Source organism: Aulonocara stuartgranti (genome assembly GCF_965226115.1).
Source record: "Aulonocara stuartgranti genome assembly, chromosome: 20".
NCBI lineage: Eukaryota > Metazoa > Chordata > Actinopteri > Cichliformes > Cichlidae > Aulonocara > Aulonocara stuartgranti.
The window spans coordinates 8,010,815-8,033,054 of record NC_138956.1 but is presented as its reverse complement, the minus strand read 5'-3'; the positions used below and the strand labels follow the sequence as shown (position 1 = coordinate 8,033,054).

Here is a 22,240-nt window from a genome sequence, read left to right as displayed (position 1 = left end):
TCTCGTTGCAGTCTACCGGTAGCATCTCCTTTGATTGATTTGATTTGATTTTATTGATTAGCATTCAAATATCTCAGTGAAGACAGAACAAAGATCTACCACAAAGCAAGAAAGCATGAGACAAGGCTAATCAAAAGGTATTGGCTGAAGCATTTGCTTATTACACCAACCCTTTTAACAAAAGATCTTTTTGCATGCAGCTCCTGTACACAGGGCTCGAAGCAAATAATAAAACAAAGCAAAAACAAAACAAACAAACAAACAAACAAGAAAAGGCCACGATAGACGAATGTCACCGAGCAGTGACTAAGTTTGTGGTAAAAGGCTTGCATCTATTTGCCACAGCAGATGCCCCCGATTTTCGGTAAGTGAATGTGTTTAATTGTAGGCAGGGACATTACTGGATATTCTTGTGTAATTGCTACAGAATAATTTATGTTATACTTTGTTATTGCTACAGAAGAATATTTATTTTATTAATATTTTACATTTACAATTTTTTTTCTCTGGGGACCCCGTGACACCCCATCGAAGAGCCGTAAGCTATGGAACTCTTAAAATCTCACTGTTGGGTTTGTAAGGCCACCTTACTCCCAAATTTCTATCTTGTTCAAAGAGAAGATATAAAACAAAGTTCTAAGCTAACACCTGTCTGTTCTCCTTTCTTAAAAATAAGAATCGATTGGGGAATCAATAAGGAATCGAGTTGTTAAACAGAATCGAAAATGGAATTGGAATCGTGAAGATCTTATCAATTCCCATCCCTACTTGTGACAGAAGTCACTGCTACATGAATGTGGATGGTTCCTTGTCTTCCTAGTAAGATCCAGATCTTACTTGCTCCTTCTGATTTTAAAATGCTTAGGCAATGACCACAATGCTCAACATTTAACCTGAGCAACACCGTTTCTGGACATCATTATTCAGTTTTACATTATCTCCCAAAAAGCTACAATCCTAAATACTCCATATGAACTGACAGTGACAGGCTGTTGAGAAAGAGCATTTCATGCCTTACCTCTGTACTCCATTGTCAAAGCTTGGAGGTTCCTCCTTGGACGTGTCACTTTTCATGGAAACATTATTTTTTGCAGAGGAATCTGGTCTTTGGTTCTCAGGTGCGCTTTAACACATCACAAACTTTCATTAGAACAAAACCTTAAGGTGCAATATGTGAGGGGTTTTTTTTTAACCTGAAATATCTGAGATATCTAACCAAGTTCGAATGCTAACCAGCTACCCATGTGGCTGTAATATCATTGTGTATTTCAAGAGAAAATAGTAAAACGTTACTGTATCCAGCCAGCCTTCAGTTTGCACTACTATCAGACACAACTATGAGAAATAATCAAACCTACATGAATAATCTACAAAGGCTCAGGTTTCCATGGGAAATTGTGGTCCTGGTTCACCAGATTTAAGTAACAAATATTTTATATTGTAAAAGGGCCTGCCATAGGAATCCACCACAGGAATCCACCATATATAAAATGTGGATATTGGTTCTACTAAAAACCAATATGAAAACTAAAAATTATGGTAACACCTCTAGTTGCAAAAAGAAAAAAATGTGGTTATATAGAATCCTGTGGAAAAACAACCTTACCCTTCTGTGAACTCATAATAATAACAATAATAATATAATAATACGTCTGTGAAGGTTCTCAGTCATCCAGGTCATCGTAGTCAAAGGAGCTTGCAAAGAAAAGCGTCTGGACTTCTTTAAGTTGCTTGAAGACGTTTCACCTCTCATCCGAGAAGCTTCTTCAGTTCTAAGGTCAAATGGTGGAGAGTCCCAGATATAAACCTAGTGGGAGTAACCCCCCACAGAGGGACAAAAGGACCCCCTGATGATCCTCTAATCGCCTGAGCCAAGGTGGGAAACTGGGCGTGGGTCCCAATCAGCCAGAGTTTCGGGTGTGTTCATTGTGAAACCTGGCCCCACCTTATCATGCGAATTCCTGAGGTCAGATAGCCCAGGATGTGAGTGGGCGTTAAGGCGTCTGGGAAGGGATCTCAAAACTGGATTATAGATGGCAGAGAGTTGGTGTCGTAAACCCCCGCCTCTGTTCAAAGATGGTCGCTCACAGTGGACATAGATGGCTTCTTTCACTCCTCTTTCAAACCATCTGTCCTCTCTGTCCAAAATGTGAACATTGGCATCCTCGAAAGAGTGTCCTTTATCCTTAAGATGCAGATGGACTGCTGAATCTTGTCCTGTGGAGGTGGCTCTTCTGTGTTGTGCCATGCGCTTGTGAAGTGGCTGTTTGGTCTCTCCAATGTAGAGGTCTGGGCATTCCTCGCTGCACTGTACAGCATACACCACATTGTTAAGTTTGTGTTTTGGCGTTTTGTCTTTCGGGTGAACCAGTTTCTGTCTGAGCGTGTTGCTGGGTCTGAAATGCACCAGGATGTCATGCTTGGAGAAAACTCTCCTGAGTTTTTCGGATACACCGGCTACATAGGGGATGACAATGTTGTTGCGTCTGTCCTTCTTATCCTCCCTCGCTGGTGTCTGGTCTTCTTTTCTGTGCCTCTTTGCTGACTTTAAGAACGCCCATTTAGGATAGCCGCACGTTTTGAGTGCTTCCTTTACATGTGTGTGTTCCTTCTTTTTCCCTTCAGGCTTAGAGGGAACATGTTCTGCCCGGTGGTGTAGGGTCCTAATTACTCCAAGTTTGTGTTCCAAAGGGTGATGGGAGTCAAAGAGGAGGTACTGGTCCGTGTGTGTGGGCTTCCGGTAAACTTCGATGTTGAGTTTGCCGTTCTCTTCAATGTGCACAGCGCAGTCCAGGAAAGGCAAACAGTTGTCCTTTGTGTCTTCCCTGGTGAACTTGATGTTTTTATCCACAGCGTTAATGTGCGCAGTGAAGGATTCCACTTCTTGTGTCTTGATTTTGACCCAGGTGTCGTCCACATATCTGTACCAGTGGCTGGGTACTCTTCCTTTGAAAGAGCCAAGAGCCTTCCTTTCCACTTCCTCCATGTAAAGGTTGGCTACAATAGGTGACACGGGGGAGCCCATGGCACAGCCATGTTTTTGTCTGTAAAAGCCTTCGTTGTACTTGAAATATGTAGTGGTGAGGCAGAGGTCTAACAGTGTGCAGATCTGATCGGGTGTGAAGTTGGTCCTGTCCTCCAAAGAGCTGTCTTCTTGTAGTCGTTTGACCTTAGAACTGAAGAAGCTTCTCGGATGAGAGGTGAAACGTCTTCAAGCAACTTAAAGAAGTCCAGACGCTTTTCTTTGCAAGCTCCTTTGAATATAATAATACATTTTATTTATAGGCGCCTTTCAGACCCTCAAGGTCACCTTACAATAACACTAATATGTTATTCCTTCCTATATTATTTGTTGATAAATCAGTAACTGCTCCTAAATCAACTGAACCTAATATTATGTTTATTTAGTTAATTACAGTCCCCATTCTTTCCAGATGATAAAGTCAGACATTCTTTGGGTCAGGATTTACTTGTGATTGACAACATTCTACTTTCCTCTATGTGAAGTTTCCTTGGTTTCTCAGTATTTCTCACTTTGTCTTTGATAGATGATGAACCACAAGTAGTGGTGGCTGATATAGTACTATGAGGTCTTAACTGGATGCTGTGCGGTCAAGTGTTTGTGTTGGAGATATTTTACCTCTTTGTTCTGTTTTGAGGTTGTTACTCCAAACAATTATGTATCATTTTACACAGATTTTTTTTTTAGGTAATACAGTATAATTACTTAATTTGTTAGACAACTCATCGCATTAAAAAACTGTAACAGACTGTTGAAGGCTAGGTGCTGGGCTGAGGTCGGCATTCACTCAGCTTTAACATGGCTAACTTTGCATTAACATGCTGTCTGTCCAGATGCTTGCAAACACCCAAAGTAGTGTTAGCAGCATAATGCAGTTGTTTCAGCTTTAAAGCAATGCATGATGAGTGAAACCCTTTCAGCATGGATGTACTTCTACAGTGATTTAATTCTCATTTCAGCTAGTCATCTGTAACAAAAACAAAAGCTTACACCCTGGACAGGCTGATTGTTCATCACAGACAGAAGGACAACCATACATGTAGGGGTGGGTTTAAAAAATGTATTCAAATCAATTTTAGTTTGAATATTGCGATATTATTAAATCCTGAATCGATGTGTAAATACAAATGTATTTTGCCAAAAACGCCAGAATCTTTGCTTAAAGTTCACAAAACTATTTCAACAACCACCAAAAAGGTAATTCCAGAAAATGGTGTAAACAAAGCTTGGCTGGTTCACCTGACAGTATCTATGCAGACATGCCATCAGGTCCTGTAAGCTGTAGGTTTCATCACTCTCTAATTTACTGAATCAGCAGCGAAAGATGATCAAAACTACACTGCGCATTTGAAATACATTCTCATGAATCCCCTCTTACTTTTCCTGTTTTGCTTCCAAGCCAGGACAGGAAAGTCTCCTTCATGTTTTTTTGTGTTTTATCCTCAGTTACTTTGACAAAAAGGCATCTGCACAAGTGTCAGCTTTGTTTTTATATAGAGATGTAAAAATGTGGATATGTAGTGATAAATGATCACAATTATAATATTTATGACTGTCTGAGTCAAAATTGAATTGAATCAGACTGGGGATCGAATCGTGTTGTACCTTAAAAATCAGAATTGATTTAGTTAGAGAAATCAGTGACAATACCCTGCCCTACATACATTTACATCGACATGCAATTCTGAGTCACAATTTAACCTAACAAGCTTGCCTTTGGACCAAGGGAAAAACCAGAGTACCTAGAGAAAACCCACAAAGCCACAAGAAAACATAGAAATTATTAAGGAAACCCCAGAGAACCAAAATGTTCAAACCAGGAACCTTATCGGAACTCTAGTGCTTTCTCTTGGACATGGTCTTTGAGTCTCAAACAACACATGTTTTTACAAAGCTACATAATGATTTTAATGTTTGTTTCACAACTTTTGTATAAAATTATAATTTTCTTTACTTTTCAAAGCTTTACCATTTTCAAACCTCTGATTAGCAGATCTGTTAGCATAGAGAAAAGAAGTCCAGTGACAGACAGTGACATAAAATACAAATTGCATCAACATCTGTATATTAATCTACACATTCAAGTGTGAAACATCAAGTACATTAATATTTAGCAAAATATTTAAGTTTAGTTTGCATAATACCACTGAGATCAAAAGATTTTAACTCACTTGGCAGTCGATGTGGACATATCTTGTTCCTCAGACATGTTTGTTTAAAACACAGTTTTCTGCTTTCCGGTGGTCCTGCATCTGTTTTTAACTAATTGTGGTGCTACTTTAAATTAAATTGTTTCCAAATCCATGCAGAAGTTTATATGAACACAAAAGCTGCCACTCTTTCAGTCACACTTGGCTTGAAAGCGGTCTTGATCCATAGTATCCCTTTGGAACAGTCTTCTTTCTAAACAAATTTCAAGCGCTGAATTAAGTCTGGTTTTAACCTGACTTAAAAAATGGTCTTACGACAAAAAGAAAAACCAGAATGTCTTCAGTGCATGTGACTTAGACGAATTAAGAACCTGATCAAAGTCCATTACAACACTTCCTGGTTAATTTATAACAGAAACAACTGTAGTGACCTTGACATTCCAACTGCCACAAAATAAAGACTATTATCATTAAGATTTGTCTACAATGTCGTGTTCTAAGTGAATTGAGGACGGATAACTTAAGCAGAAATATCTTAATAACATATTATCATGGAAGGATTTCCATTACATTATATTACATACAGACTCCAGTAGTGCCCAAGTCTGATTGTTCCTCAATGCCACTGACATTTGTATTTTTCATCCGTAGCTGTTGAATAGATATCAACACCAGCACTGACTCCTGTGTCCAGGTACAACCTCAGAGCCTCTAGTCTAGTACCATTCTCTTAGTCTTATATTCTTATATTTTCTGTGCCAACTGCTATTTACATTTTAGATATATTGTTATCGTTTTAAGCTCTTAGCATATTCAGCTCTTTATGCTGAAAGAGTATTTTTGTCATATAATTTCCAAGAATAAAAATGCAGAATTTAAGACACAATATAATGGGACCAACAGAAAAAAATCCTTGTGTCTATTTAAATTGTAATATTGGGTCAGCATGCAATCCTCATAAAGACTGTGATCCACAGAAGTTAATACACGAACTCATATTACTGAATCCAGCATTGGGTTTTTTTGACACTGTGTTTTGGAATAAAAGCAAATTTGAGAAGTAACATAAAACACATACAGATTTCTGTATTAAATAAGTTGCCCTTTTATTGATTATTACTTTTGGTAATTAATTTTCTATTCCCAAATTATTACTCTTCCTTTTCCACTTAATTACCTCAAGTACCATATTATTAGCAGCTATAATAGAAAGTGCTACCCTGATTTCTGTTTACAGCGCTGCTTTCTGTCTTGCCAAAAGGCAACTTTTGGCATGTTCTTATCAGTCCTCAGCAAAGTCTTCTTAAAGGCTGGAACAGTATCTAGTTTAAGATTAAGGCATTTATAATGATAAGATATGTGTTTTGGAGATAACGCTACTAAATTATAGTGGTGCATACAGGTTAGTCAGTAAATGGATTGTGTGTTTCTCTGTAGGGTTATTCAACATCACTCATTCCAAATTAAAGATCCATATGACTCCAAAACTCATATGTGGGCATTTCTATACCTGATGGCACTCGTGTGTGAACATGTGTTTTAACATGTGTGTGAACACGTGTGCATGCATGTCAGGTATTTTGAAACCTTGTGTATATATATATTTTAAAATAAAAGCAAAAGGCGCGGAAGGTAAACAATTAACGAGTTTCAATCTTTCAATCTCACTCTGCCATGCACTGACACTCCTGAGGTCCACATACACACAATGCAAGCACATGAAATGACAGACATGACCCTACAAACCTGTCATGTGCTTAGTAAAACCTCCTGTGTATGGGGGAGGCATAGTTAGTGTGTGTGAGTCTTCTGCCTTTATTACCTTGTACATATGGTCAGCACCTGTTCACTGTTCTCCTCCATGTCTTTTCATTACCCGTGTAGCTCAATGAAAACTCATCACCCTTAAACTCTGACTCACCCATCCCCACTGTTTTGTCTGTCTTCCCATCTCTGCACATTGTTCCCTAATTTGTGCCTGTCAGCCATAAAAAAAAAACAACTTTATTTTTTATGGAAGTGAAATACAAAGTGTTTAATGATGAAAAGTCAATGACTGCTTAAAACATTCTTATCATATAAGCATATTGTGAGAAAAACTGGCTGAGAAGTATTAATAAAATAAATGGTGGTTTCTATTTAAGTAATAATGTTACTTCTATCGTCCATACCCACTCCACCCATGTCTGCTTCTTTCCCATGTGACTCTCATTGGTGCCATGTATAACTGGAATGCAATATAGTTAATAAGAAACAAAAATCATAAAGTTTTACACTGGACAATAATGTAGTGTAATGACAGTTGATTACACTGCAGAGCTTTCGTTGATGATTTACAGGAAGTAAGTGCCTCCATATTATAGTGTTTTAATTCTAAATCCAAGTCACCACTCGCAACACTCAGCGTGCTTCTGAAAAGCTTTTATTATCATTAACAGAGTTGAGTTTATGCTCTGATGTCTCATCTTTTGACCAGACAGTTTTCCAGCTGTCACCACATCACCCGTCTTCCCCCTGGAACCGGCGGCACTGAAAAGGGAAAAGCGCGATTTCCCGATAGGCGAGTTCCTGCTTAGTGCCAGTGCTTCCTGGTTTTTGATTAATCTTAACACTGCTATTATTGTCACGTTTAAATCTTATTCCACCACAGCAGCAGTCAAATTCTGTAATTTAGATATGTCTCATCAAAAAATGTGGTGTACCATACCAGATATTCATTTTATTGTGATCTTTATTGTCTTCTGTGTAGCTTGGTCATTCTTCAGTTTTTTTCTACTCTTGTGAAGTTTATAATCATGTCATTAGTTAAAAGGGTTCACATAAATGTCTGAGAATTTTTTTGTGTAGTTAGGCCTCCAGGGTTTGGTTGGCTAGCTTTCAGAATGGCCTTCCCACATCCGAAGTTCAAATCTATTTAAAATTTGTGGACTACACTTTAAAGTCGTGTCTGTTACAGGGAAACCACCAATTTAAATGAACTTTACCATTTCTCCCAAGTAGAGTGATCAAAAATCCAGACAAAATTATGCTTGAAGCTTAATAATTGCTACCAGAAGTATCTGGTCAAGATGCAACTTGCTAAGGAACATTTAACCAAATAATAATGGGGTTGTATGTATAGATTTGAGATTAAAGGTCTACAGGATTGGAAAAAATCCAAGATAAATTCAAACTTATGCTCCCAATTCTTGCTTGTTAAAGTCATTAAAGATGTATTCGGTACAATCAAATGATCAAACTGATTCAGATAAAATAAATCATTAAAAGTCCCAAAGTACCACGACATTCAAGCCTATGATGAGTTCTCTCAAGCCTCTCTGCTTTCTCTCTTACCAGCCATCTCCGTCTGCTTTTTTCCACTTGTTAATAATCCCCTTCTTGTCCCTCTTTCATCACCAGCTACAAAAACTCTACATACTCATCACCTTTCTCATCCCATCTCCAGCACTGAAAGATGACCTGGCAGCTGGAGCGACAGGCAGGCTGTTCTAATCTCTTAGGTGACTATTGGACTGGTGTGTGTGTGTGTGTGTGTGTGTGTATTCTTCGGACCATAAGGTGCACTGGATTATAATGAGTATTTAACAAAAAAAAAAGAATCAGATAAGTCAAACTTTACTCTGCTTTGAGTTTAAGCATTAAAACTTTGGATTCTTATCTACTAATATCATTTTATTATTTCATTAATGTAGCAGAAGACTCAGCTTTTCACAAACATAGCTGGTAGAAAGAGCTCCTTTTTGCTTTCTTGCTTTGAGTGCATTTCAGTTGAGTAAAAAAGTTGAATCAGTACTTCAAATTAGGGGGGTTTAGCACTAGTTGTATCTGTATCTGTGTGTGAACAGATTATTTTGTGATAACCTTTTGAATAATTTATTGTGTCATATTTGGCAATTTCTGCTTCCCCGATTTTCTATCAGAACTTTAAGCTTCTCCCTTTTTCTGATCATATCTGTGGAACAGCATTCCTTAATGATTGAGCCAGTGTCTCCTGACAGTTATTCTTGCAACACGCATAGCGATTAGTGGATCACTGGACCCTGTAGTCCCATAATGTGTGATATGGAGCAGTTTTGAATGGACACTTGTGGATACTTGTCCAAGAAGTGTGTGTGTGTCTATAGTGCAGCGGGTGTTCCCAGGTGCCTCACAGAGATGTTGGGTGTCTAAATTTCTCCAGTGGAAGAATTTAACCTCTGAACTCCAAAGGAAAGAGCGTTTCATCTACCAGTGAGAACGTGGGTTCACATTCACGACACACACAGTCCCCAAAAAACACACTAATAAGCACTTATAGGAATACAATAGAGATATACACTTAGTTCTAAGCTGCTATAATGATTCATGAGGACATGGTTTGCATCATTACCCCAAAGGCCTGATCTTTGACACTTGCAACTGCAAAACACAGCCTAGTCCTCCCTCTGAGCGATCACATCTGTACAGATGTGTGAGCACTCGCTTCTTCCTTCACCTTACTGCGTTGCATCCCCTGAACCTCCCCTCCTACTCACCTTTACTCTTTGCTTTCTCTACATTTATTCATGACATTTTCTTCCAGCCTTTGCCCCGTTGCAGAGAAAATGAACACACAGCAAAAGTTTGGAAAAAGAATAATGAGCTGCTTGAATGTTTTTCATTTTGTTGTTGAGAACTTCACACCTAATCATTTTCATATCTTATTTCCGGCAGCTGCTGCTGTTGTTTTGTTTTTTATGATGTTGTTTTTATGATGTTGTCCAGTTTGATGGATGAACTGAATATAAACATGAAGCAGGCAATAACTGTTGACATATATATCACCATATAATATATGTGGACAGACAGAACAATTATATATCCATATATATGTATATTATTTCAGTTCAGTTCTTTTTTATTTCAAACATATACATTCACCAATGTTTCATAAAATCATTCCATACAGTTGTTTGAAAAGGAGTAGGCAGAAGTATATACTTGTTTAGCCCTACCCCCTCAGGTTTACATCCTCATCATCTAAATTTGAACAACAAAAACGTATACAATGCCTTCAACTTAGAACTTAACATCTCAAAAAAATATTTTCTCATGTTCAACTAAAACTATATTTAGATTTGCTAATTTGCAGAAGAAAATAAACATGAGTTTGACTGCTGTCTTGGGTTAATTGCATTTTCTTCATTCTTATACTTATTTAATATTTCTTTTTTGAGTTTTATTTTAAACTGGTTTATATCACTACTGACCTTTATTTCTTCTTTTAACTCATTCCAGATTTTAACTCCCGCTATTGAAATAGACATCCTTTTCAATGTTGTTCTTACTCTTTGTAATTTTAAATTCCACTTCCCTCTAAAATTATACCTCCCTTCTCTTTCTAAGAACCATTTACTTATTTCGATTGGGAGCATCCCTTTCCTTACCTTATATATTATTTGCACTGTTTTAAACTTCACCAGATCCTGGAATTTTATAGCTTGCATCCTAATAAAGAGTGCGTTTGTGTGAGCCCTATACCCCTCCTGATTTATTAGTCTAATGGCCCTTTTCTGCATCCACTTCATATTATGTATATGAAGTGGATGTTACAATCTATCCAAGGTCAATTCACAATAACATATTTTTTCAATTTAGTATTTTTTTTTTTTGTATTTCCAATTTTTATCACATTATAGCACTACACTAAAATAATTAATTACTTAATTTGCTTTGCAGATTAAAGTGCTTAATAGAGTTTGCCATAATCATTACTTCAACAATAATGTAGTACCACAGAGGTGAAGCTCAAAAAGTTGGAGTATTTTTATCATTTTACTGATTCAATCCTCAAACTCCAATGTTATAATATTAATTCATATAAATAAATAAAAGGATGTTTAGTTAAGGTCACTTTTCCATAATCTTTCTGAGCTTTCAGCTTTCACGAGTAACTGAAAAGATACCCAAAAGTCAGCACCATTTACACTATATTAATGATGCGTCTGGGGTAGCCCTGAGATGTAAAAGAAATGATAAACATTAAATGTAATTTTCTGACTCTGTATAAGCTTTGATTGACCTCTTTACTTTCAGCAGCTGACATGTTCCTGTGGTTTTCTCTCCTTTTCTCTCTCATTGCTTTTCCTGTGATTGTCAGTCGGCTTCTAGCTCATCCTAATCTTCTCCATATTTGTTATTAGGCAATTTGTCCAGCATTTCCTACAGGCTATCATTATCCACTCTTAGACATATACATCCCAAGCAGTCCCAATCCTTCCTGTCAATTTCCTTTCTTTTTCTTATCAGCTAAAGCCAAATACTGAGAGTAGATACACAGATCCCCAGATCTCTTATCTAATCTCCAATAACCATCAACAGCTGAAGCACATAGCTGCAGTTATTACAGAGGGCAGAAAGGGAATTGGAGGAGGAAAAAGAAGGAAGAACCAAAACAAATAAAGTTGAGCCTGCTAATATTCCACCATGCTCGTCCTTTATTTTCACCCTGTTTCTAAGTTGTTGTTTTTCTTTTTTCTAACACTTCTGTCCACATAACTCCAGCAGGTCTGAAAGTCCTTCAATTAAATGCAGACAAAAGACAAATAATCTTATATGTTCACAGTTACATTCATTCCAAAACCCTAAACTGTGCAAACTCTCACCTACATGTGTCCCATCTAAAGGGACACATGAGGGGGTTACAGTTTTGCCACTGACTCTTATTGAACGCTCAGATGTTTCGGATGTTGAAAGGAAATGTCATTTCTCTGTGGGAGGAAATACTGCCACCTATTTTTCTTACAAAGTAGTATTTTAAAATTATCTTTGAACTGCACTGTGTTTACCTGTTGCTGTTTTTAATTAGGTTGCATGTAGTAACTATGTATGTTCATGACTTTTTCACATGAAAGTGTAAAATTACCAGTATAACTAAGAAATACAATAAAGACAAGAGAGAAGAACAGACAGCATGTGAACCTTGATGTATTTCATCAGGTAAAGTGATAACAGTGTTGAAAGTCCTTCTTATTGTAGTAGGTCGAGCCCACGTTTGGCTCGGGGAAGGTGTGAAAAATAGCCAAACCCCCTATTTAACACTAATGGACTCAGCCATTACAGTCTTGTGAAAACAGTCTAAGTGGAGGAGCATTAGTATCAGTCTAGCTTGTGTGTATGAGAGTTTGACCTGCAACTGAGAGTCAAGATGATAAATGAGTGTTTGCGTAGCTTTCTGTATGTGTGTGTATCCACAAGACTCCACGTCTGTGCTCACAGGTTAAGTGTGTGCATATTGTGATTTAAGCTGTTACAAATAGATTCATTTGACTGCAGTGACTCTTTTTTCCATATTAATTATGCAAATCAACAATGGATATGCAAGCACAGCAACAGTTCCTTCACTTACTTTTAATTATACCGTAGAACATAGCTGAGAAACACTTTTCTGACTTAACTTCAAAATCCACTCAGGAAAAAACATGAGCATGAATGTTTTTGAGCCACATGCCTTAATCTATCACACGCACAAGCATTTGAAATTACTGCAGCAGTTGCCAAACAGCAGAAGTAGAGCAATATTTAATCTAAACTTTTGACCTTTGGCCTCCATATGGTGTTATGTCCAACCACAGAGCAACAACAGTGTCATTACAAGTTGCTTGAAAGTCATGCAGCCTCCAAGATGGAATAATTTTTGTCCATTTTTCCCAGAGAGATTCCTGGGAACTAAAGGAGGGCTTTAATGGGTCAGAAAGGTCTAAAACAATAAAGAAAAGTACAGTATAATTGTTTGTTAATGTGATGTTAGAGCAAGCAGACAGTGGTAAACACTTCATGAGAACTCATTGCTATTTGACTGTCTCTGCTGCCCTCTAGTGGTCTAGTGGAAGCGCTACAGGAAACAGGAAGCCAAGGCAACCTAGACCTGAAAAGTGTCAAGTACAATGTAAGAACACTGGTTTTTCACTTTTGCAACTTTAAATATACGTTTCAATGCATTTAATTTAATAAGGAAAATCATCAGCATCATCAGCTAAAATTCATATAAATGTCCAACAAATCTTCAGCAATAATATAATGCTGTTATGTCACTATGGACCCAAGAAATGTTTCAAACACTTTGTTAAATCTGTGCCACAAAGAATAAAGGAAATAAGAAGTCAAAGGGGATAACCAACCCAGTAAGCGCACCACATAACTAATGAAGTGGCCAGTGAGTGTATATACTATATGTAATGACTACATTCCCTTAAAAGAATGTCAAGAAAAACATCAGGTTCATGTTTGCCGTGCTGCTTCCAGGTCCTGTAAGTTGCACCCTTCCCTACTACTGGCTCCCACTGATCCTGGTTTTCATGTCATTGGCTTAAGTCTGAGTCCTGCAGCCAATGGATGCTCTCCAGATAGCCTATATAAGCCACCTGAAGCTGCACTTCATGGCCTTAGGCCCTGTTTTGATTGTCTGGGGGGCTATGGGCTATAGAGTGCGTGCTGTTAGTTGTAGTTTGCTTGCCTGTTTTTCTTAGGTTTCTTATATTTCCATCTAGTGGTGATGGCCAAGTGAAGCTTTGAAGCACTGAAGCTTGTTTTGAAAAAGGGTTCATTACTCAAGGCTTCTCAACACAGTCCTCTTTGGTGGCATCCGATGGTCAAAATATGAAGAGCAGCTTGGTTTGTTGGGGGGTGTAAAAAATAATGTTATGTCAATGTGAGTAACAAATAATTCTGATGAATAAACTTCCCTTGTTTAAAAAGGTGGTCTACATTTGCATGTGATTTATTGACATTTTTTTAACGCAATAGGTTAAAAAAGACATTATATATAATAATTTACAACACAGTCATATAACATGTTGGAAGTATGTTTGTGCTGAGGACACTGTCCCCAAATGCTTATGTAATTAAACATTGGACAGGTATATTTATATATAAATAAAGATTTAACTCAATATTCACGTTACTGGGGCTCAGATCCTCCTGTGTCACAACAGCCCTTTGCATATCCTCCTTTATTAGATTTGTAGGTCTTCTTCCTCTCTGACCTTGCAGCTCCATCGTAGTGCCTACATCTAAAGTCCCTATGGTGGAGTTGAACTAAGGACTTGATTGCACCACCGTGTTCCGCACACTTCAATAACCCTTCATTAATTATTAACAGCAGATCTGAAGCAGTTGTAACATAAGATGAATTATTCAGGATTGCAAATATTATCAGTGATGTTCAGAGAACCCAGTGACAATCAATAAGGAATTGAATTGACAAATTCTTATCAATTCCCATCCCTAAACAAGAGTGAACAATTTTTAGGCTGGCTGTGCTGGATCGTCTGGGTGACTGTAAATCTGTGGAAGTCTACCCATGGTTTTTCACTGTCTTTTTACTGGACAGTAAATTGGGTAACTTCTGCTGAGTACACAGAGAGTCTGCTGAATCTGCGCTTCCACACACACGTGGCTTAGCAACAAAGATCCACACACCACATTTAAACTACACCTGCTTTGTGCTGACGATAATATTATATGATTTACCAAAAATAAATACTGAATGTCATCATTTAACTGACAACCATATACTGGTGATAAATTATCTACTTCAATGCTGTATTTCAGTTACTTAGGTATTTACAGCAAACGTTGCATGAACTTTGCTATAACTTAAATACTGCTCATTGTCACTTCTGCGTTCATGGATAGATTCCACGGCACATATTACAACTATTAATGTCACATTAACATTCTCAGTGTTAGATGCCCCTATATGCAGCTAGGTTTGTTTTGTGTTGGCAACAGTATTTCATGCCTATCAAAAGAGAGATGCTTCAGCACCCCCAAAATGAATCAAAGCACCCCCAAAGATTTCTTACTCTTTTGACAATATTTGCTGTTTGTGTGACACACTACTAAAAATATAAAAAGCATACAGTACTTGGTTGAGACGTAACATTTTAACAACAAAAGTATAGATACCCCCCCTCCCATAATGGTTTGTTCCAGCTCGCCTCTCCCCTACTCCGGCCATGGTGGCTGAGACGCAGCTGAGCGGAGGTGTAAGTGCCTGGCTTAAAACAGGACATATTAGCTACATTTAACCTTTAGTTACTCTTTATATATATATATATATATATATATATATATATATATATATATATATATATATATATATATATATATTGTGTTCATGATTCCTTCTTCTTTGAGACCCTTTCTGCTGAGGCTGCAGTGAACAGTATGGATCAACTTCAGGACCAGATGTAAGTTTTAGATCCTTTTTCAGGTCTTTGCTGAATTTTTTTTCTGTTTCTTAAGAACATGACATTGGGAACAAATGCTGTGTTTTTGTGACTCGCTGCTAGTAACAAAGTGCTTAAAGATAATATTTAAAAATTGGTTATTTACAAATTTGGCTGTAAAAAACATAAAATATTGAAATACTTTCAAAAGCCCTCAGAACTATTGCTGTCAGCTCCCTGGAAGTGAAATTGAAAGAAATGAGGGTTGACTCAAGAGTTTTGCACAGTACAGTGTGTGGTGCAAGGGGATTATTTATTTATTTATTTATTTATTGTGAATCAAAATATCATTAATATTCGGAGAAATTATTTATGGAGCTTTTGTGTTTTATAGGATGTTGACAGAAGGACGAGCTTAGTCTGTGTTACTTCAGAAACCTTGTGATAATCTGTATAGGACCTAGTTTCATAGTTTCTGGATGTTTTTGTTGTAGTTCGGTTGGTTGGGGGGGCGGTAACTAATATAGTAATTTTTTTCTGTCTTTAACCAGTAGGACCATCTGTTGGGTGACTGTTACCAACAAAAATAGAAAACAAAAACACTTTTTTACTCAGGTATTTCATGAACACGGTATGAATAAAATTCTAACGTCTGCATTGGATCTTTGACTTTATCAATAATAGTTTTTTCACAAATTGAGAGTTTTATTGTGAAAAACCCCACCGGACGTACTTTATTCTCCTTGGCGAAACGCGTGACGCACAGGAGAGTAGCAGTGGACAAAAACACAGACTTGCCGTTCAGATTTAGTTGTAAGTACTGTGCATAATAGTTAGTACAAATTCTTTTGTGTTTAATTTTTCTATAAATTGTGTTACAAAGATGAAGGTGTGCTCGGAATATGCAGTTTGTTGAGGGGAGCTATGTTGTGGTTTGCTACCTGGCTAGCAAAACTGAACGTTAAAGCAAAACTGATTATCATCGGTTTGGTTGGAAAAAGGCACCAACGAGCTTCTCTAAGTGTGCTTGAACTGTTGCACGGTGACGCAAAGTGTTCCGGTGATGTTATCTGGATCCTAAAACAGTTACGTGAACGTACCAGGTGCTGTTGGCTCACCTTCAGTGGTTTTGTGATTCCTGATGCTGGAATCAGCTTCACTCAGGACGCGTTTGTTTGATCCTGTAGAGCCGCAGATACCTGAACATTACACGGAAATCGTTCACAGGAGGAAGCCAGTTTTGGTGTTCACAAACACCAAAACTGGCACATATACTGTTTTTATGTTTACTTGTTTGATAAAGCTCATTAACCATGCGAAAACTCAAGATGGTGGCCATTTTCAACATGGCTGTTAACAAAGGCATCAACAAATATTAATTTTATTTATTTATTCAGATAAAACCAATTAGCATCATATTATTGGGTCATAATAACTGATTGTTGCAGCTTTAGATGACTTTAGCATGTTGTTTTGTTATAATAATATGATGATGCATTAGTATATCTATATTAAACCTGCAAAATGATAAGCAGCTCAATATTTAAAATTAAGTGCACTGAGTCTAAAATGTAATTGAATAGAAGTGGAAGTACTTAAAGTACAAGTATATTGAACGTGTTTGTTAGTAAAGCAATTCCAGAAGTGCACTTTTTTGTACCACTAGTCTATCAGCTTCTCCAATAGTGTCAGTTAGATTTGAAATTTTACTTTCTGATAGTTTTTTTTAATGTTTTGCATTCAGGCCACAGAGCATCACCAGACATCCCTCTCAGAGTATACACAGCACTGCAGTGGACAAACCAAGGAACACCGCATGGAAACAATTCAGCTTTGATGTGAATGAGTCCAAGCTACAGAGGCAGTTGCTCAGCTATTAGCTTGACGATCGTTGGGGTTGTCTGTCCAGTCTACAAGCAGTAGTCGAAACCTCTCCACCTCCAGCATGAGTGAGCTAACAGACTTTGAAAAAGGCAAAATAGTCGGCGCGCGTATTGGAGGCATGTCTGTGAGCGAAACTGCTGAGCTGTGTAACGTTTCAGCCCGAACAGTGATGAAAGTCATGAGTGCTTATAAGAATTATGGATTTGCTGCATCAGCACAGAAAAAAAAAATACGCAAGCCACAGAAAAATACAGTTGCTAATGGAAAAGCGGCCAGGGCGAAAGTGGTTTCCGAGTCTAAGGTCACAACACAAAATCCTGATGAAGACATGGACACACCTGAACCCAAGACCCAAGAAGATGAGTAACTCGGTCTGATGAGCTGTACTTTGATCCTTATGTTACATTTAGACTTTTTCTGTTTTCAGAAAGCCACAGAATGCCTTTATTTAACCAACACTTTTCCTCTCTGCTGAGAGATTATCTCTTTAAAAAAATGAATATCAATTACTTTATTTATGGTAAACTAATTTTACTGTTTAGTTTAAAGAAATTCGACATAAGAATGGCCAAAAATGATTTTAAACTTTTTACTGATGTGAACTGGCTGTGTTGTAAACTCATACTTTCTTCTTTTTTTCTTTTTGAACAATATTGCATATTTTCAACAAATAAATCTTAAACGTGAATCTTTTTGCGTCTTTTCTCTCTGTGTTAATGACCCTATTTCATTTCTCAAATTGCACATCCTCTCTGAGAGACTGAGAGGAGGCAACAGGCAGTTAGAAAATTAGACGTCCTTCAAAGCTCTCGATTAAATACCATGGGGGAACAGTGTACATACATTTTGTTAAAGCACAACTGCTGTACTGAGATTAACTTCTGGGTCACCGGCAGGAGAGTAAATAAATAAAACTTCTTTTTCTTTTTTATTTAGACTTACTGCTTTCGCCATCTATTTAGAGAGCAAGGAGGACACTACATTTGACAGTTCGTCAGCAGCTGATTGGTCCACTAACCAGGACATCACTGCTTCAGCATTCAAACTCATGGAAGCGCCATATGACAGTGGACATTGGGGTACCTAAGTGACAGTGCTCCAACGCAGTGGCTGGGTTTCCTGCTCATCTGTCAGGTGACAGTGTCCAAAGGAAATAGTCACCACTTTAAAAGCAGTGTTCAAATCAGTATGAGTGACTTAACAGAGTTTGAAAGGTGCCAGATTGTTGCTGCACGGCTGTCGGGTGCATCTGTCACAAAAACGGCACAGCTGTTTAACGTGGCAAGGGGAACAGTGTCAAGAGTCATGACTGTGTATATCAAACATGGACGAACAGCATCAGCAAAAAAGAACAGCGGGCGCAAGTCAAAGCTCACTGAAAAGGACAGACAGACGCTTCTCCAGATAGTCGATGAACACCCCGAGTGCACCGCCTGTAAGATAACCTCAGAGCTGAATAGACACCTCTCTCACGCGGTCTCTGTAAAGACTGTACGGCGTGAGCTGCATAAAGCTGGTGTCTTTCGAGGAGCATCCAATCAGAAAGCAGAGATAGAAACTGATTCTCCAAAGTTCGATGGAAAGAACAGCGAGCCTTACAAACAATGTGAAGCACAGACGCTATCTGAACCCCAGGGTGCTGTGCACAGATACAACACAGACGAAGCTGGACCCCAAATTTGAACTTGAAAAAGATCACTACTTTCAAAGGTTTCTTGACAGGAATAAAGAACCTGAACCTCAGACTAATTAAAATTACCTCATCTGATGGTACATTTCAACCTTTTTCATTCTTGAGTGAACTCAGCTGTCACTTATGTATTCTGTGTGCTTTACATTATGGGCCATGAAGAGTGGCTTGCACAGAGATTTATTTTATTTTATTTATTATACCAGGTTTGCTAATAGGATTTTCAGTTATCCAGCCATAATAACACTGTTTTAATTAAATGATAAAACAGTAAAACTAATAGATTTCTCTGAAATAAAATAACCAAGGCAAAGCTAACAGGCTACGGCATGCAAATATATTGAAAATGAAAAGTAATAGGTTCAATGATTAATATTTAAATAGAATCGCATGTGTTGAAAATTACAGTACTAAAGTAACTGCAGTGATTTAGCTTGTGCTTGTGCTTCACACGGTGACGCGACAACAGACCCGGAAGTGCAGCGCCAACCACAAACACACCTGTGACAGCGCCGCTGTTACTCTGTGGAAGAGGGTTCACGTGTCCAACCGTGAGAGGTTTGACCTGTGTTTTCATCCGTTTTCTCGGCGTCGGGGCGAATATGTTTGCAGTATTTATGTTTTTTATGCAAAGAACGTTTTGAACCTCAACATGAACGTGTGACGGTAGAAAGGTGTAAGGCTACGTTTAGCCAGGTTAGCTTTGCTTTCTTAGCTTTTCTAACTGAAGCTGTGCAATAATGACTGTTTTATTTTTAAGGTGGACAGCATTAGGCGGTTCAGTAAAACTCACTCGTTTTCCCGAAAAGAGCACATGACTGATTGAACCATTTTAGCTGTCTTGTTGCATTCGTGTCCTGACTGATTAGCTGTTAACCTGTTTCTTTTCGGGGGGTTCTGGAAGTGCTGGAGGTGAACTGGTGTAGAGAACAGTGGGTATGATTTTCAGGGGCCTGCACTACGAAGCAGAATTTCGTCTACTGCAGGTTTTCTGTACTGCCAAGGTGGTTCACTTCTCACGGAGGTACATCACCATGGTAACTGATGTTGCAGACGATGGACATTACATTAGTGATCAACAGGTATAAAGTCACCGCCCACTGACCAGTCTCTCTGAAAAAAAGCGTCACCATGGCAGATCCCCCGGGTCTCTGTGCAGCTGTAGAAAACAGCTCATCAGAGCAGACATAACTTTTCTGCAGATAGCAGGAGAGTAAAGATTTGCAATGGCGTCTTTGTGTTTCCCCGATGAGCATCAGTAATAATTAAAATTCATTTAAATTTTACAATAAATTTACTTAGGTAATATATTATATACATATTAGTGTATTAAATATATTAGTGTAGTATATTATCCTAAAGTAGGGCATCCATTTACACCCAGTACCTATAGACCTTATATCAAATTTCCATAGGCAGAATGTATGTTTGAATTGTGGTTTTTTTTTTTTTTCTTCCCTCTTCCTGTTCTCATCCCATTAAATACCACCAGGGCAGCAGCTAAAAGAATAAAAACTAAAACTTTTTTAAATGTATGTTTTGGGCTTTTAATCCTTTATCTGATTGTACAGTGGAAAGAAGACAGTAAAGCTTGGAGAAAGACACCAAGTAAATAGCCTTAGTACAAATTCACACCAAGGCCCTCTGCATTATCCATATAGCATGGATCACCTGCTCATCCAGTTGTCCTATATATAATACATACTTTACTTGACTCAGAGTCATAATACTTTTTAAGGAGCCTGAAAGTACAGAACTGTTAGTTGGTAGGGTACTGGGGGCGCTAGTTAGAATTCATCCCTATAATTTGTCCCTCCATTAGCACACTGATTGCTAATCAACACAAAGAGAAAGACAACTGTGTATTGTTATTTCATTGTGTTTGAAATTTTAACTTCTGGTATTTTCTTCTTTCATGATTTTTGCATTCAGGCCAAGGAGTAAAACCAGTCATCTCCATCTACAGTGCTGTGCAAAAGTCTTGAGCCACCTTTTGTTTCTCTATATTTTGCTTCCCAAGGAGCCAGACTTGCTTGTAATTTTTAAAGTTGTTTTGAGCATCAAATTTCCAGGCTTTCTGAAGGTCTTTTTGCAAGTTTTTCCTTTGGACGTTGGCTTCATTGGAGCATAGAAAAGACATTTAATTCAAGGAATGAAGTAGTGTTGTGTTAACCCGTGATGAAAATCATAGCAAAGAACCAGTTATAAATGGTATATTTTGACAGTTTGTTCATTTGTTCTCATTTCTTTAGTTGCATCTTTAGTTAAATCAAGAAAAAAATGCCAAAGATAACACGGTTTGACAGGCATAAAATAGTACTTTTGCACCAACAAGGTGAACCCCAAAGAACTATTAGCCGAAAACTTGGCATATCTCGACATGGTGTGCAGTGTGTCCTTAAAAAATTTCAGCAAACCGGACAAGTGGAAGACAAAAGAAGAAGTGGCCGACCTAAAAAACTATCTACAGCAGATGAACAGTATCTGAAAGTCATGTCCTTAAGAAATCGTAAAAGATCCAGCAAAGACCTGACACAGGACCTGAGAGATGCATCTGGCCCTTCAGTTGATCCAGCTACTGTTCGCCGTAGCCTCATCAGAAATGGTCTCAAATCATTCTTAAAGAAGGGAAAGGGGGAAGAAAGGCTGACGTACAATATACTCAGCACTGGAATGGATAAAAGAAGAGAAGCAGTCGACACTACCCCGTCCAGTGAGTTAACAGACTTTGAAAAGGGCCACATAGTTGGTGCACGGATTGCAGGACTGTCAGTCAGCGAAACTGCCAACTTATGTAACGTATCAAGCCAAACAGTGGAGAAAGTAATAAATGCTTATAATGAACACGGATTTACTCCATCAGCAATGAATAAAAAATATAAGCCACAGAAAAATGCTGGAGCTACTGAATCCAATGCAAGACCAGTTCCTGACTCTAAGACTGAAAAACAAAATTCTGATGAAGACGTAAACACATATGTATCCAAGATTAAAGATCATGAGTAACTTGGTCTGATGTGTTGTATTTTGAGCTTTTGGTTGCATTTGGACTGTTTCTGTGTTGATAAAGCAACAGTATGCCTTTATTTAACCGACAGTTTCCATCTGTGCTGAACTTTTTCATTTATTCACATTTTCATTTTTTTTTGAAAAGGTTCAAAACGCTTTACTTTTTATTTACTTGAGATAGACTTCCACAGAATGCCTTCACAAACCTTCATTCTTTGTCCAAGCTGGATGTGAGCAAACATGGGTCTCTTTGCAGACTGACAAATATTCATAAAAGTAGATCAACTTGAAAATA

The 22,240-nt window shown here is 37.9% G+C and overlaps 1 protein-coding gene and 1 long non-coding RNA gene across 5 annotated transcripts in view; one reads left to right on the top strand and one right to left on the bottom strand.

Moving 5' to 3' along the window:
* Positions 1–17,091, bottom strand: part of LOC309697600 (uncharacterized protein) — a 38,164-nt gene extending 21,073 nt beyond the window's left edge. Inside the window, exons 1-2 of one of the 2 annotated variants that reach the window (XM_082519647.1) lie at positions 16,481–17,091; positions 1,019–1,123 (exon numbers count right to left, since the gene is read on the bottom strand). In XM_082519647.1, coding sequence (XP_082375773.1) covers positions 1,019–1,074 — 56 coding nt within the window. In that variant the 5' untranslated portion in view covers positions 1,075–1,123; positions 16,481–17,091. Of the gene's footprint in view, positions 1–1,018; positions 1,124–5,193; positions 5,668–16,480 lie in introns of those variants that run through there. The other variant, XM_082519646.1, reaches the window with a different exon arrangement.
* Positions 15,931–21,947, top strand: LOC309697607. Of its 3 annotated transcripts, none has more exons than XR_014273859.1 (3): positions 15,950–16,175; positions 17,107–19,632; positions 20,869–21,947. It is a non-coding gene; the product is annotated as an uncharacterized lncRNA (long non-coding RNA). The 3 variants fall into 3 exon arrangements; XR_014273860.1 differs by having other exon boundaries at positions 16,061–16,175; positions 17,107–19,494; XR_014273858.1 differs by having other exon boundaries at positions 15,931–16,175; positions 17,107–21,947.
* Positions 21,948–22,240: the final 293 nt, after the last annotated feature.